At 41.5% G+C, this 16,226-nt stretch overlaps 1 protein-coding gene across 1 annotated transcript; it reads left to right on the top strand.

Moving 5' to 3' along the window:
- The first annotated feature begins 5,250 nt into the window (after positions 1 to 5,250).
- Positions 5,251 to 13,427, top strand: DEFB123 (defensin beta 123). The gene is made up of 2 exons (XM_090285257.1): positions 5,251 to 5,308; positions 12,953 to 13,427. The coding sequence occupies exons 1-2, from the start codon at positions 5,251 to 5,253 to the stop codon at positions 13,099 to 13,101; spliced, it is 207 nt and encodes a 68-aa protein (XP_090141383.1). The 3' UTR covers positions 13,102 to 13,427.
- Positions 13,428 to 16,226: the final 2,799 nt, after the last annotated feature.

Genomic DNA, 16,226 nt, shown 5'->3' on the forward strand with positions numbered 1-16,226 from the left:
CCAGGCAAACTGAGTTTACACCTAAGGATGCGCAAGGCTGCCCTCATCAGGCTCCAGCTCTTTATACACTGAGGTCAGAGAGCTCTCCCCTTGCTGCTGACATCTGATACGCTCTATGGCACTTACAGACCACAGTCCCACTCTGGGCCCACTCCTTGTGCAGTCGACGCACAAAGATTTGCTTTGGTTGTTATAAAACCTTAATATTCTCTCCAGAATCCTTGAATGGGCCTCACCACATCAGGCTGTTTCAGAATAGGGTCCAAGGGTTTTGCAGAGCAAAATGAAAAGACAACCCACTGATACATCTGATAAGGAGTTAATATCCAAAATTTATAAAGAACTTACCAAAGTCACATCAAAAAAACCAACAATCCAATTAAAAAATGAGTCAAGGACCTGAATAGGCCCTTTTCTGAAGTCATACAGGTAGATATTAGACATATGAAAACATGCTCAACATTACTAATCATCAGAGAAATGCAACTTGAAACCACAATGAAATATCACCTCACACCTATCAGAATGGCCATCATCAATAAATCAACAAAACACCAGTGTTGGCGAGGATGTGGAGAAAAAGGTACCCTTGTGCAATGTTGGTGGGAGTGCAGACTGGCAGCCACTATGGAAAACAGTATAGAGTTAACTCAAAAAAATAAAAAATGGAACTGTCCTATGACCTAGTGCTTCCACTTCTGGGAATATATTTGAAGAAACCTGAAACACTAATTCAAAAGAATATATGCAACCTTATGTTCACTGCAGTGTTATTTACAATAGCACAGATTTGGAAGCAGCTCAAGTGCCTATCAGTAGATGAGTGCATAGAAAAGCGGTGGCACAGTTACAGAATGGACTACTACTTGGCTATAAAAAAGAAGGAAATCTTACCTTTTGCAACAGCATAGAGGGACCTAGCAGGTATTGTGCTAAGTGAAATACGCCAGTCAGTGAAGGACAAATACCATATGATTTCACCTATGTGTGAAATCTAATTAATAAAATAAGTTAACAAAATAGAAATAGATTCATAGATACCAGAGAACAGAGTGACAGCTGTTAGAGGGGAGGGGTTTAGGGGCTAGGAGAAAAAGGTGAAGGGACTAAGCAAAAAAAATTTTTCATAGACACAGACAACAACATGGTGATTACCAGAAGAAAAGGGTGTGGGGGGGGTAGAAGAGGGTAAAGAGGGGATAAATGGTGATGAAGGAGACTTGACTCGGGGCAGTGAACACACAATACAATATACAGATGATGTGTTATAGAATTGTACACCTGAAATCTGTATAATTTTATTAACCAATATCACTCCAATAAATTCAATAAAAAATAATGAATAAATAAATAAATGATAAAATCTTCTACATAATCATTTTAAAAGTTTGTAGTTGCTATAGTTAAAGTTGGATTTGGGAAGTGAATGATTAAAGGTGTGTGTATTTTAGTCACCATTTTTACCTGGAAGTTCAATAGTGTGTGTTTTTAAATTATATTCTTTTTACTTCTGATGCCTAAAAATGCTATTAATTTTTGTATTTGATTTTTAACCTGCATTCCTGGATTAAACTCAATTTAGTCACAAAGTGTTAACATTTTTACATAATTCCTGATTTTCTTTGCCAATATTGTGTCTAAGATTGCACCTTTCTTACCTTCCCCCCCCCACCCTCTTCCCTTCTAACAACCATCAGTTTGTTCTCCGTGAGTCTGTTTCAGTTGTGTTTTTTTAGATTCTACACGTAAGTGAAAATCACTTGGTGTTTGTCCTTCTCTGTCTGACTTATTTTACCTAGCATAATACCCTCTAGGTCCACCCATATTGTGGCAAATGGCAAGATTTCATTCCTTTTGTGGCTGGGTAATGTTCTCTTGTGTATGTACCACATTTTCTTTATCCAGTTTTCTATTGATGGACACAAAGTTTGCTTCTATATTGTTTAGGTGTATTCTTATACATATCACTGTATTTGCTAACTTTCTTCCTGAACCTAAGAACTTTCACATAGGATTATTTTTCCTTCTGCATAAAGTACATCCTTTAATGTTTCTTTTAGTGAAGGCATATTGGTACCAATCTTGATCAATTTTTGTTTTCTGAGAAATGTCTGTATTTTACCCTGGTTCTTATAAGTGATGGTTCTGGTTATATAGCTCTAGATGGACAAATATTTTATTTTAGCATACTGAAAATATCATTCTACTCTCTTCTATGTTCCGTTATATTTTTTAAAAAGTCAGCTGTCAGCATAACTGTTAATTCTTGAGGTTATCTGTCTTTCCCCTCTGGCTGCTTTTAAGATATTTTTATCATGTGTGTGTGTGTGCGCACTCTACAATTTTCATATGGCATGTCTAAAGGTTGGTTTCTTTTTATTTATTCTGCTTGAGATTTATTGAGCTTCTTGAATCTCTGAGTTTATATACTTCATCAGTTCTATAAAATTCTCAGCCATTAACTCTCCAGATGGCCCTGGCTGGTTTAGCTCAGTGGATTGAGCGTCGGCCTGCGAGCTAAGTGTCGCTGGTTCGATCTTCCAGTCAGGGTACATCAGAGAAGGAAAACTCTGACTCCAAAAAACCTCCGCTGCCTTGCGGCATACCTCTTCAGGGGAAAGGCTAAGGGAGTAAACCCCGACAGAAAATCCGGAGCCGGAGTCCCTAAGGCGGTTCGACGTTGTAGTCAACACCGGCAACTCCTGCGGCGCACCTGAACCCAAGCTGTATTGACTCCGTCTTTCCCTTGGATCCTTCAGCTGCGAAGAGAGGGGGGGGTCTGCTGCATGGGCAACAGCTGGCCCTCCATATCACCCTGCCCAGGCTCTGTAGCTTCAGCGTCATCGCAAGATGTCGATTCAACACGGGAGGAGACAGATACCATGTCACTCCCGAGTCGGACTGCACAGCCATTCTCGGCCGTGCAGATAGACTCTTAAGAAGCTACACCATCGTCTCTCGAGACGGACGGCTGCCGAACTCTCCAGAATAACCTTGAAACCATTCTCTCTCCACTCCCTCTGGAAGTATGATTAAATGTTATCTTAAACGTCTCTCACTCGCACACTATCTGATAGTTCTAATAACTAAAGTTTTGTAGGTATCATTCATATGGTTCGTGCTGATGGCACCTGTTTCTCTGTGTGTTTCATAAACTTTGAATATGTACTATTAATTGTCCTTGAATTTATTTGTGATTTCTTGGAGGTCTAGACAATGTTGCCTTCCTTTAGAGAGTGTTTGCATTTGCTTCTGTCAAATGCCTGGAAGATCACCAGTTTGGGAACATTTTCAAATAAATTCATAATTCGAAGTCTTGGGATTTTTTGATTTGCTTTGTTGTTTTACAATTCAGTTGATACTGTATTTGAGCTACAAAAACACTTAAAAATTAACTTGTAGTTACAGCATCCTAATGACTTTTCTGTCTTGCTCTGCTTAACAACAAGAAGAATATGTGAGTAGAGGAAGGCAGGTTTACTTATGGCTCACCCTTCCTCTCAATGTATAGACCCCTGTAGTCCCAGCTTAATGTGAGGACAGAATCTCTGATTGAACTTTTACCCTGAGTGCTCCCTGGCCTTCAAATTCTCTTCCTCTCACCTCAAGACCATCAAAACAAGAAGTTTGCAGATGTCCTTGGGGCAAAAGCAGCTTCAGGGCTTTACCCATCTTTCTGGGCTCCCATTTCCCTTCAGGGTTGGTCAGCTCTGCTTGCCAAGTGCTAGCCCTGCTGACCAGTGACCCCAGGCTTAGGCCTACCACTGAACACTCCTCTATGGACTCAAATAGGTAGAAGCTTAAAGAGACACCAGTCTTTCAGACTTCTGAGTCAGCTACCTCAGCAACCCCACTACAGACCTGGATATGTCCTTACTCTCCCAGCTCTTCCCCAATTGAATAGAGTCTAAATCTTCGAATAAAGTTCTTATTCCTTAGTACTGATAGTGTCTTTTCTGGTTGAGATGTAACTAACACATGTTTGAAAAAATGAGCCTCCTTCAGGGAAAGAAATAACCCAATAGTGCTGGTTGTCTAGGCCTCAGGCGATGAGTGCCTTCCTAGTCACTGTCCCTTCTTCACCCTAAAGGTTTTAGAAAGAGTTGTTGACACTTACTGACCTCACTTTTTCATTTATTTTTCAGTCTTCAACCTCCGCAATATGTTATCTGCACCTACAGAGATGGTTCTCAATGTTATTTTGTCTCGTAAACCCTAATATTCTTTTATCCCCTTGACCTCTATCAAGTAGGGTCTGGTCAGGAAGTGGAAGTCACACAGGATACTTAATATTTAAAAAAAAAAAGGAGGGGGTTACATCAGTGTTAGAAAACTGAAAGAGGACCCCCAAGGAAACAGAAATTTGTCACTACAGGATGGACCTACCACTTTCGGGCTGCAGGAACTAAAGGTAGGGGAAGAGATTTTCAAGATCTAAGAGTTTAGCAGAGAAACCCCGAAGAGCTGGTTCTTGGCTCTCCGAGAAAGGACGCAGCCTGGTGCCCGGAAGGCAGGACCCTGTGGGGTCAGGCCCATCTAGCGCACTGTCGGTACTCAGACGGCAGGGCGGGCGCTGTGGCTGCTGGTGCCTCTGAGAGGGCACAGCCAGGCTGGTGCTGGGACCTTCAGCTCTTACTGGTATTTTCCTTCCAGTTTTAGCTCCAGTTATGTCACATTTCACATTTTCAACAGCAACATAAGCCGTTGTATACACTGTCCTCTGCCTGAGAAACCACGTTGGATTGTCTGCATGGTGCTTTGGTATTTATTCCTCAAAACACAGCTCAATGTCACCTTCTCTGTCTACACTCGCCCCCGCCCCACCACACCCCACCTGTGCCCCACCACACCCCACCCCACCCTACCCCAACCCCGCCTCACCCTACCCCACCCCTGCCCCACCCCAGCCCACAGCGCTCTGGAGTCCGTGTACGTAGCGCCCCCCTGTGGTCCCTTCGTTTAGAGCTGGGTGGAAGGAGGTGTACAAGTCTTGGACCGATGATCCTGTTTGTTGCCCGACCTCTCCCAGCTGACCTAAATGACAAAGGAGGAGTGCCAGCTGAGGGTGCTTGGCTGCACACTGTGGGCTCAGGGGTGCGGGGGCTGTACCCGTGGGTCGCCGAGGGCATGTGTGGGTGGCAGCTGTTCCAATTGGTCAAAAGGAGCGCACTCCACAGAGGCCAGAGCTCTCCCGCATTAGCTTTGCCATCTCTTCGAACTTGCAACTTCACCTTGGGCGGCTTTCCAGCCATGAAGCTCCTTTGGGTTATTTTGACTGCACTGCTGCTCTTGTCCCAGCTCACTCCAGGTAACCTGGACCTCTTCAGGGAAGGGACAAGGTTGGGGACTGCGGCTTGGTCACGGAATCCCAAGAATAGGGAACACAGGCTGCCAGGCCTCAGGTCACATTTCAGAGCTATATAGTGAGGGCATCCTCGCCAGCAGCAGGTGCTAGATCTCAGGTCCCAACTAGGACATCTGGAACTTCTGGCCAGCACGCCATCGCTGCTCCCCCAGGGAGCGTGCCTGGGTGGCCTAGGGCCCTGAGAAAGAATGGGAGCCGTGGGCAAGAGAAGCAGAACGAGGAGAGGATAGTAGTGACCCTTTCGCTAAATAGTCCACAGAAAAACCCAGGCTGTAAAAAGGTCACAACCACCCTCACCGGAGAGAAAAGCTCCTATTTACTATCGCTGTCCCTGTACCAGACCCTGTGTTGGGAGCCAGGATCACAGAGAGAAAAGATATGGCCCTGGGGGAGACGATAAATAACATTTACGACCCAGAGTGACGCCAGCTGTGCTGGAGGGCAGCCAGGAGGCGGGGGCGGGGGGGGGGGGGTGCACTGGGCGGGGACCAGCCCAGCCTGAGGGTCCAGGGAGTCCTCCCAGAGGGATACCAGGTGTCCTGAAAAGTGTGTAGAAGTCAGAAGGGGAAGGGAAAGAGGTGGAAATAGAAAGGGTGTCCCAGGCCGAAATCAGCTTATGCAAAGGTCTAGATGTGGGAGAGATCATGGTGCCTTCAGCACAAAATGGAAGTGTGGGTTAGAGGCGTGAGGTGGAGACGCGGCAAGGGGCCTTGAATGCCAGGTGACGGCGCCATGGGGAGGCTTAAGCAGAGAAGGACCATAATCAGACTCACCCGTCCCACCAGCTCCGGCATGAGCGACCTGGCCCCTCCTGCTCAGCTGCCAGAAGCTTCTGCTCACCCCCAGGCTTTCGTCTAACCTTTCGGCGGTGTCAATGTGTGAATTCCCTTAAACAAGCTGACCTCAGCCTTTGTATCTGCCTGTGCTCTCCTGGGGTAGAGAGAAAAGCCCCAGAACCTGGGTTAGAAACCCCGGTATCTCCTAACTCTGTGACCCCTGGCAAACAGCTTGGCTGCTCAGAGTTCCAATTTCCTCATTTCTCCAAGTGCTACAGCAATAACAGGTTAAGGGGAAAGCAATGAACACATGAAATTTTGGTATACAAAAAAATGTAGCTTCTCTATTTTGTATAATTCATCTGAATTTTCCCAGGAACCTTCACCCTGCTGCAGACCGTTCCGGGGTGGGGCATAGGAACTGTGCGGAATCTCGGCAGTGAAATAGTCTTCCGTTCTGGTTTAAAATGGTTACGAAGTTCATTCTGTCTCTTTTGAATAAATATTCAGTCTTTCAGCATTTTTCCTTTGTTATGCTCTCCTTCTCCTTCGCAAGATAGCAGCTGGGTTAAAGAGAAAGTAACTTGACATATCACAATTTTGTTTATTGATTCATTCAACATGGTTGAATGGATTTCATGTTTGAGACACTGTGACAGGTGCAGGAAGTAGAGCAGTGAACACATCAGAACAAAACAACATAAGCAAAATCTCTGTCCTCTTGGAGCTTACATTCTATCGAGGGAGACAGGAAAAAATTAAAGTAAGTGAAACCTATGGAATGTCATGTGATGAATATAATGAGCAGAATAGACAGGAGAAGGGGATAGCCAATAGGGAGGATAGATTTGCCATTTCAAAGGTGTGCTCATGAATGGCTCTTTCTGAGGGAAGATAAGGGGTGAGCCATGTGGATTTGTGGGGAAGAACATTCACTCTGGAGGAAATATCAGGTGCAAAGGCCCTGGGACAGGAGCATAAGGAAGTGCGATAGGGCCCTGTGCTGAACCTTCACTAGCTTTTGGGACAATGTCCCTCGTTGTATCAATATGTGGTCAGTGAGTGTCCTGCTGGCACAACTGCTGGGTCCCATGACTAATAAAATCTCAGTCTTGTCGAGAGCCCCACTGATTTAGCCCTTTCTCTCAGCTGAGTCTCCCATCTGGCCCTTAGGTTTAGGCTGTTCACACACCTTCCCACTGTCTTATGCATAGGGGTCTATTCTTGACAAGTCCCTCTGGTCCTTAGCTTCCCACTGGTTTTCCTACCTCCACCAGAAACACAGGGAACTTAGGAACCTTCTGGATCTATTTTATGCCACAGGAGGGCAGAGGGAGATGCTCAGCCACTTCCCTCAGTCATTTCTTTCTTTCTTTTTTTTGTTTTTTTAACCTCACCTGAGGATATTTTCATTGCTTCTAGAGAGAGGAAGAGGGGGGAGAGAGAGAGAGAGAGAGAGAGAGAGAGAGATGGATGTAACAGAGAAACCTTCATTGGTTGCCTCCAGTAGGCTCCCTGACCAAGGATTAAACCTGCAACCTAGGCATGTGCCCTGACCAGGAATTGAACCTGCAACCCTTCAGTGTCCAGGATGACACTCCAACCAACTGAGCCACACTGGACAGTGCCCCTCAGTTATTTTGAACCCTCTTCCAGGTAGCACCATGATGTGCTGTGTCCTGTCTATTAGCAATTACTGGGCTATGCTGTAAGAGACAAGGGGTAAATGCTGGCAATTTGTCCAGTTCAATCTGGGTGTTTGTAGTAAAAGACTCTCTTGCCCCTGCTTTTCTCACATTAGTTATCTCTACGTACTACGTCAACCAGCAGGCCAATAGTGGGGAAGAGGTGAAAAGCCTTGGTTCCTAGCTTGTTGGTGGGTCCATCATCAGCCTGGTTGGCCAAAGTGGGGTATGAGGTTCTAGTGGAGCTCTCGGGCCTGTAGCTGCTGCTGTTGCTGCAGGAAGTGGACTGAAGTGCCCAGTTTCCCCTAGAGAGTTTCCTTTCTACTTTCTGTTGGGTGTGATGGTGGTAACAGAGATTGAATGGGAGTTTCTTTAGTCTTATCTGAATCTACCAGGCTCACCTAATAAAGGAGCTCTTTGAAATTGGAAATCCTGACTGTTCTTGATAAATTTTTGTTCTTAAAAATTATGGTCTTGCTACCAAATAAAACTACTCATCTCATTTAAGCTGAGCAATGACTTTATGATTCTAACTGTTCTTTCCCATTTCCTGGATGCCCAGAAACGGCCCGATTCTGCTCTTTTGGCAACTATAATTAAAGGGGAATGAAATGTGTATTATTTTAATATTTTCAAAATATTAAAGTTAGGTTAATTGTGGGAATTCTGGGCATATATGTGAAGCCGAAGAACACAGCAGATATTAGGCTTAGGTGGGACATGTCACCTTTCCGTTATACCTCCTCATATATAGCACCCAGAGTTCTTCCTGTAAACACTCATTATAACTCTAGTCAATCAAATATTTGGGAAGCCCTTTCTTTAACAGCTATTCCTCCCCACCACCACCACCACCACCACCACTAGACTGGAAATTCTCTGAGGAAAATGTCTACCTCTAACTTGTTTCTAGTTGTTATCTCCAATACAACTATATTCTCCGTCTATGCATGTGAGTATTTCTCTGGGATAGCCACCCAGAAAGAAAATTTCTAGGTAAATTCTGGGTCCAATTTTAAAAGGTGTGAATCATGGCTCTGTTGCCTCCAAAGAGGCCGAAACCAGGCGTATGAGCCCACCTTTCCTCTCACTCTCACCAACAATTCATCTTGGCACTTTTGAATTTAAAACCGAGATTTTATTGTTAAATGGTAAGGGTTTTTTGTTTCTTTCTTTTTTTTTGTAAAATAAAATGCATCATTACAGATTATGAAAATCACATAAAACAAATGTACACTTTAATGAATTGTTATAAAGCACACAACCTTGTAACTATCATCAAGGTCAATAAACAGAATGTTAATAGTCACCAAAACAACAACAACAAAAAAAACCTATCCCTCATCATAATGCTCCTCCTCCCCCAAATTAAGCAATATCTTGATTTTTATAGCAATCAGTTCTTTGCATTTCTTCATAGTTTCATTGCTAAGGATGCATCCGTATGTACCCTATTTTTGTCATGCCCACTTTTAAAATCTGACATTTCTTAAGATTTTTTAAATTTACTGGTTACTCTTCATCCCTTCCTTGTCTTTATAATTTATCTGGTTATCTGGTGTGACAAACTATTCTAGGATCATCTTGTACAATTCCTGCCGCAGATCTTGAAAGCCGTTTCTTTAAGAAGCTGATGTTTTGTTCTAGTAGGAAAATGGTATTTCAGAACTATGATTTAGTTGCTAGACTTGTTCAATGTTACTAAGTTGATCCTTTCTTCATCTTTTCAGTAGACAGAGCTAGGAGGGAAAATTAATACATTTAAATGTATGTAAAATGCCTCATGAATTCATATTGATACTTTCTAATTGGACTACAAGATTTGTACTTAAAATATTCCATACTTTTTCTATATTTTCCTTCGTCGACACCAACACTCACAGATATGCTGTGCATTCTGGCATTTTTAAGTCATCTTTTATTCAAAGTACTTCTTCTAAAATTACAGTTTGAGTATTTTTCTGATAACTTGCTCTGTTTTCCCCCCTCAGGGTATCTTCTCATGTCTGTGTTGAATCTCCTTTGTCTATCTTCAATATTTGTCCCTTTCTATTGATTTTTCTCTTATTATTTCTTTTTTTGACCAGTTTTACTGAGTTAAAGTTTATATCAAATAAATGCCCACATTTTAAGTTTATAATATGAGCTTCAACAAATGTATGCATTCATATAACCACCACCACAATCAGTATAATACATTTCCATCATCCCCAAAAAGGTATCTTGTACCCCTTTCCAATCAGTCACCTCCCCAGCCACCAGCAACCAACCACTAATCTACATTCTGTCACTTTAGTTTGGCTTTTTGTAGAATTAGGAAAGACAAACAATAATTGTTTTTTAGCCACAGGAAATGCTGTTGCTTTCTAGCAAAAAAAAAAAAAAAAAAGAAAAGAAAAGAGCATCTAGTCATTCACAGAAAAGGCAGACAGTAGTTAAGTAAATATTCAAATCCTTGACTTTTTTCATTTAAAAAAAATTTTATTATTTAGGGAGATGGTGGTTCTTACCCATGTGCCACCTTCACAGTTTGTCCAGAGTTACTAAAAGTGTTGGTGGGACAAATACTGGAACTAGCCTCAGGATTCCATTAAAACTTCGCCACCAGTGTTTTCTTTCTTTCTCTTTTTTTAAAAATGCTTTATTGATTATGCTGTTACAGTTGTCCCAATTTCTTTTCCCTTTGTGCCCCTCCACCCAGAGACCCCCTCCCTCCAGTTGTCCCCCCGCCCCCTTAGTCCATGCCCATTGTCCACCAGTGTTTTCTTAGAATAAGTTTTTAAGTTTTCTTTACTGGGATGGGTCAGATTTTTCACCAAGCTCCATTTCAGTCAGTCCAGAAATACCTTGTGTCTTCATAAGACATCTGATTGAGGTAAACACCCTAATTTCCCTCAGTATATTCTTTCAGAATCTAGTGCATATGATTTCACTTTGCTCAAGGTTCCAAAGAAGGTTTTAAAGATTTTTTTTTAAGTAATCTTCTGGCTCTTATAACTATATAAAAATGAACATGTATTAAATATTTTATCTAATTCATAATGAGAATACAAGGCAGATTTTATAACTGGGTCAAAGCACAAATATATATAAAGTTATGTTGGAATGAATTTATATATAGATAAAAACTGGCTTTTCCCCCCATGCTGAAAGGGTGGGAGTCCAGAGACCCACTACATAGCAGAGCATATGTGCATAGATGTAGTAATTATTTTGCATTACTATCACTTATCAGCAGTTCATAAAGTTGTAAAATAATTCCCATGTAATCAAAGTCAGATAACTTTGAAGGTTATAATCTATCTAGACCAGGTACTATTGACACTACTGTCAATTATTGACATTTGGGCTGGATAATTCTTGTTGTGTCTGTCCTGTGCATGGCAGGATGTTTAAAAGAATCCTTGCCCTCCACGCAGTAACTGCCAGAGCATCCCTCCGTCATCCATGAAAACCAAAAATGTCTCCAGACATTTCATTGCCAAACATCCCCTGGGGATCAAAACCACCCGAGTTGAAAGCCTAGTTTTCCAGGTGACACATAGTTTTCCATTGAGCACAAATGTTTCCCCATATTGGTCAAAAGATAATCTCAAAGAAAATTTATTCCTGATCACAAAATAAACCTGGTCTAAATCTTTAGCAGAAAGAAGGAAACAACAAAGAGTAAATGATAAATTATTGAAGTAAAAAATGGCCGTGGCACGAAACTGTCTAAAGAAAATAGTGTAACTGAGACAAACAGAGGTTACCATCTTTATTCGGCTAATGGACACCAGGGAGCACCTGAAACCCTGAGTCTGTGCAGGCTTGGAGTTTTTATAAAATAAAGGAAGATGGATAATGTTTGGCTCAAGTAGCAGATTTCATCTTTAACTGCTGCAAAACTTGTGGGTGGAATAGTTGGGAACTGTTCCAGATTTTTGTACCTCTTGATTGATGCCATTGGTGCAACCCCACCCCCAAAATTATCGAAACAGTTCTTTTGAAAGCTTTGTTTGCAAACCTCATCGTTTGTCGGTTAGTCAAGATTCTGGGACAGGAAAGATATCAAAAACAATATGGGTGGGTTGTAACCTGCGGCTGGGGGAAGGGAGAATGGGGAATTATTGTTTAATGGGTATAGAGTTTCAGTTTTAAAAAATGAAAAAAGTTATGGAGGTGGGTGGTGGTAGTGGATGCAAAATGATGTGAATGTATTTAACACCACTAAACAGTACAGTTAAAAATAGTTAAGATGGTAAATTTTATGTTAAGTGTATTTTACCGCGGTGGGAAAAAAAATCCTGAGTACAGCCACCTTCTTGATGAGAGACCTTGGCAAAAACAAAACAAAAATAAAATCATGAACAGAGTGATGGAATTTTAATTTTAAAAAAATTTTTAAAGAAACAATATGGTCCTGAACAGTGTAGCTCAGTTGGCTGGGCATCATCCCGCAAAGCAAAAGGTTGCCAGTTCAATGGTTCGATTCTCAGGGCACATGTCTGGTTTGGGGCCCCTGTCCCCAGTTGGGGCGTGTACAAGAGGCAACTGATCAATATGTTTCTCAGACATTTATGTTTCTCTCCTCTCTTTCTCCTTCCCCTCCCCTCTCTCTAAAAATAAATAAATAAAATCTTTTAAAAAATAATATGAACCTTAAAAATCTTATGCTAAGTGAAAGAAGACACAAAAGGTCACATATTTTATTATATTGTTCCATTGGCATAAAATGGTCCAGAGTAGGCAAATCTATAGAAAGGAGGGCAAATTGGTGGTTGCCCAGATCTGGGGAGAGTAGGAAATGAGAATACAGGGGTGCAGGGTTTCTGTTTGGGATGATTTTTTAAGTTCTGGAACTAGATGGTGATGATGGTTGTACAACATTGTCAATCTACTTAATGCCCCTGAACTGTACACTTTAAAATGTTTAAACTGGTAAATTATATATTATTTGTATTTTACCACAATTCTTTTTAAAGCGAGGGGAAGAAAAAAAGAGAAAGGAGGCCAGGGTCAAAGGCCAGGGAAGCTGAGGATCCTGCATCACACCTGTTTTAATCCTTTTATAGACCTTTCAAATCCAGACTCTACCTCTTCTTAGGACTGACATTGTCTCCATTCTTCTGTATTTTTTGTTTCAGGTGGCACCCGAAAGTGCTGGAATCTTCATGGCAAATGCCGCCGCACATGCTCCAGGAAGGAAAAGACGTATGTTTACTGCACAAATGGTAAACTATGCTGTGTGAAGCCCAAGTTCCAGCCAAGAAGACCAAGGCCATGGTCACTATAATTTCTCCGAAGCCTAAAGCCATAAAAATGCAGATGAAGCTGTTCTGAGTCTGATATCTCCCCAACCCCACCCCACCCCCACCACACAATTTCTGAGTTCTATCAATAAACACCTTTGGCCCAGGACCAGTGTGACTCAGTTGGTTAGAGCATCATCTTATGGATGAGGGGTTTGGGTTCAGTTCCTGGTTGGGGCACATGCCTGGGTTGTGGGAGGCAGCCAATTGATGCTTCTCTCTCAAATCAATGTTTCTCTCTCTCCCTTCCTCTCTCTGTAAAAGCAATGAAAAGAATGTCCTCCAGTGAGAATAAAAAAATAAAAAATAAGCCCTGACCAGTATGACTCGGTTGGGTGTCCCCTGTCAAAGTGAAAGGTCACAGGTTCAATTCCAAGTCAGGGCACATGCCTGGGTTGTGATTCCATCCCTGATCGGGGTGGGTATGAGAGGCAATCAATGTTTCTCTCTCACATCGATGTTTCTCTCCTTCTCTTTCTCCTTCCTCTCCATCTCTCTAAAAAACGAATACGTAAATAAAATATTTTTAAACAATAAAATAACACAGACATCTCAAACTTTAAAAAAAAAAAAGAGGTAAAAGAAAAAAGAGGTAAAGCTATGAGCATTAAGTGCCTTAAGAATTGAGACCAGAAAAAATGAAAAAGCTAAATCAGTTTAAAAAGCCTAGAAAAGAAAATATTTGAAAATTACATGTCTTATGCAGGATTTTTTTTCTTCAAAATATGTCAGAAACTCTCAAAAGTCAATAAAATAAACAAACAACCCAGTAATAACATAAGCAAATGAGTTGAACTGATACTTGACAAAAAAAGCTATGTATGTGGCAAATAAAAACATTAAAATGTATAAATATTAGAGAAATGCAAGTTAAAATTGTAGTAAAATACTGTGATCATATTAAGATGTCTAAGTTAAAACAATTGCCCTGGCTGGTGTGACTCAGTGGATTGAGTGCCAACCTGCAAACCAAAGGGCCACCGGTTCGATTCCCAGTCATGACACATGCCCAGCTTGCAGGCCAGGTCCCCAGTGGAGGGTGTACAAGAGGCAACCACACATTGATGTTTCTCTTCCTCTCTTTCTCCCCTCACCCTTCTCCTCTCTAAAAATGAATATATAAAATATTAAAAACAAACAAACAAAAACTATTGACCATAACAATTGTTGATGAGGAACAAGTATTGGCAACTGGAATTCTCATACACTGCTGGTGGGAATGTGAAATAGTACAACCACTTGGAAACAATTGGCCAGTTACTTAAAGAGTTTAATATCCCATATGTTCTAACCATAACTGCACTGTACGATGCTTGCACAGTGACGAAACCATTTAACAACACATTCCTCAGAACGTATCCCTCTTCTCAAGTGACACATGAGTATTGTGAAGCTAAAGATTTTTTTTACCGTGTCTTAGATACATTGAACCATAGTAAAAAAAAATATGCATTTGTTTATTTAATCATATACAAATATTTGTTGATCACCTATTATTTGCTAGGCATCATGTTTTTCTCCAGTTATACAATGTTAAATAAAACAAACATGAGCTTTGCCACTATGGAGTCTACAAACTGTGGAGGAAAGAGCGTTAAACAAGAAATAATTTCGTAATACGGAAGGGCTATGAAAAGTCGAGTAATTGAGAACAAGGGTGGGAGGATTATGAGAGAGGTAGATCTCCACGAGCTATCAGGATAACCCTCTCCGAGGAGGTGACATTTGGCCTGGGATTTGTAGGATGATAGCTCATGTTTTCAAAGAATTGAGAGGGAGTTTGCAGAATATTCCAGGCAGCATATGCATAGGCTTTTTGAGAGGAGGGTGGCTTGTTTCAGAGATCAAAAGAGTGGCATGTGGCTAACCCTGGTGCGCGAGGGAAGAGAGACCCGGGATGAGATTTGCGAGGCAGACAGTGTGGTAGACCCCACAGCACTTTGATGTTTGGATTTAAACATTTAATACTTCATGCGTTAAAGTAGAGGACTGTCTGCCTTACCTCTGATTACTTCTATTTACTCAAAGCTTCTGCTTCTTTACACTTTATTACACCCCTCCTACCACTCCTCACCCCAGTCTCCAACCTTGACTTTTACTAAAGCAACTTTTCGGTTTCAACTCCAGTTATGAACTACTTTATTCTGTGTATTTCCCAATTCAAATCCTCGTAACAAAGAATCTGATTGATCCAGTTCAACATTTTGTACCAGGCCATCTTGTGTGTAGGTCGCTGGCCGACCTATGGGATTAGCTTGGTTTGGGGAAGTGCCTACCTCTTTTTCAACCAACTATGCCTGGGGCATAGGGGGAGAGGGTTCTGGAGGGTGTATACCTGTCAATTCAGCCAAAGCTGTTTCCAGGCTAGAAGACTATAAATGCAAGGGACAAGCACAGCGTCCCATGTATTCACTTTTCCACGTATCCTTGCCATGAACTTCCATAGGAAGGAATATGTCTGCGCCTCACTTCATGAAACCCTGAGCCCCTATGCTTAGAGGAAAATAAACATCAATAAAACATGGGCCTTCTTGGTGGAATTCTGAAAAAGGGACCTCTTCATGAGGTCCCACTAATCTGTTGGTGAAAGCTTGACATTCACTGGGTCCTGTTTTGACCCAGTGCTTTCTTTTTATAATAAACATTTTAATGCCCCCCCTTTTGGTCCTAAAATAAAATTCATAAATATTGTAACCTATCTATTCACATAATTTCAAGGGGAAAAAAAGCTAACTATAATATAAAGAAAATAAACTTTTATAATAATATGTGTTTTGACATGTAAGTACACTTAAAGACTTAATGAAATAGTCAGATCTCATACCTATACACAGCATGAGTGTAACAGCTTACAAATGCAGGCTTAAAATGATGTGCTATGTGCGCACCTCAAATATTAACAAAGGTGTTTGCTGTTTGTGTCCTGACTTTCCAAAATGGTGAACATTTTGGGAAAACTTCCAACCAGAGCAAAGTATAATCACCCTGTGATTTACAGTTTCTCTTCAGGAAAATTCAATGTGCAACAAATACTTGCAAAACAGTCTTAGATTCTGGGCTCAGCGAATTATAAGTGGGTTTCTCACATACATAATCGTCTAGCAGAACA

This window comes from Furipterus horrens, unplaced genomic scaffold (genome assembly GCF_987537825.1).
Source record: "Furipterus horrens unplaced genomic scaffold, mFurHor1.1.pri manual_scaffold_8, whole genome shotgun sequence".
Taxonomy (NCBI): domain Eukaryota; kingdom Metazoa; phylum Chordata; class Mammalia; order Chiroptera; family Furipteridae; genus Furipterus; species Furipterus horrens.

Excerpts from the sequence above, each read along its gene's own strand:
- DEFB123 (XM_090285257.1), top strand. The coding sequence starts at position 5,251 with ATGAAGCTCCTTTGGGTTATTTTGACTGCACTGCTGCTCTTGTCCCAG. Across the intron at positions 5,309-12,952 it reads CTTGTCCCAGCTCACTCCAG|GTGGCACCCGAAAGTGCTGG; the intron begins GTAACCTGGACC and ends TTTTTGTTTCAG.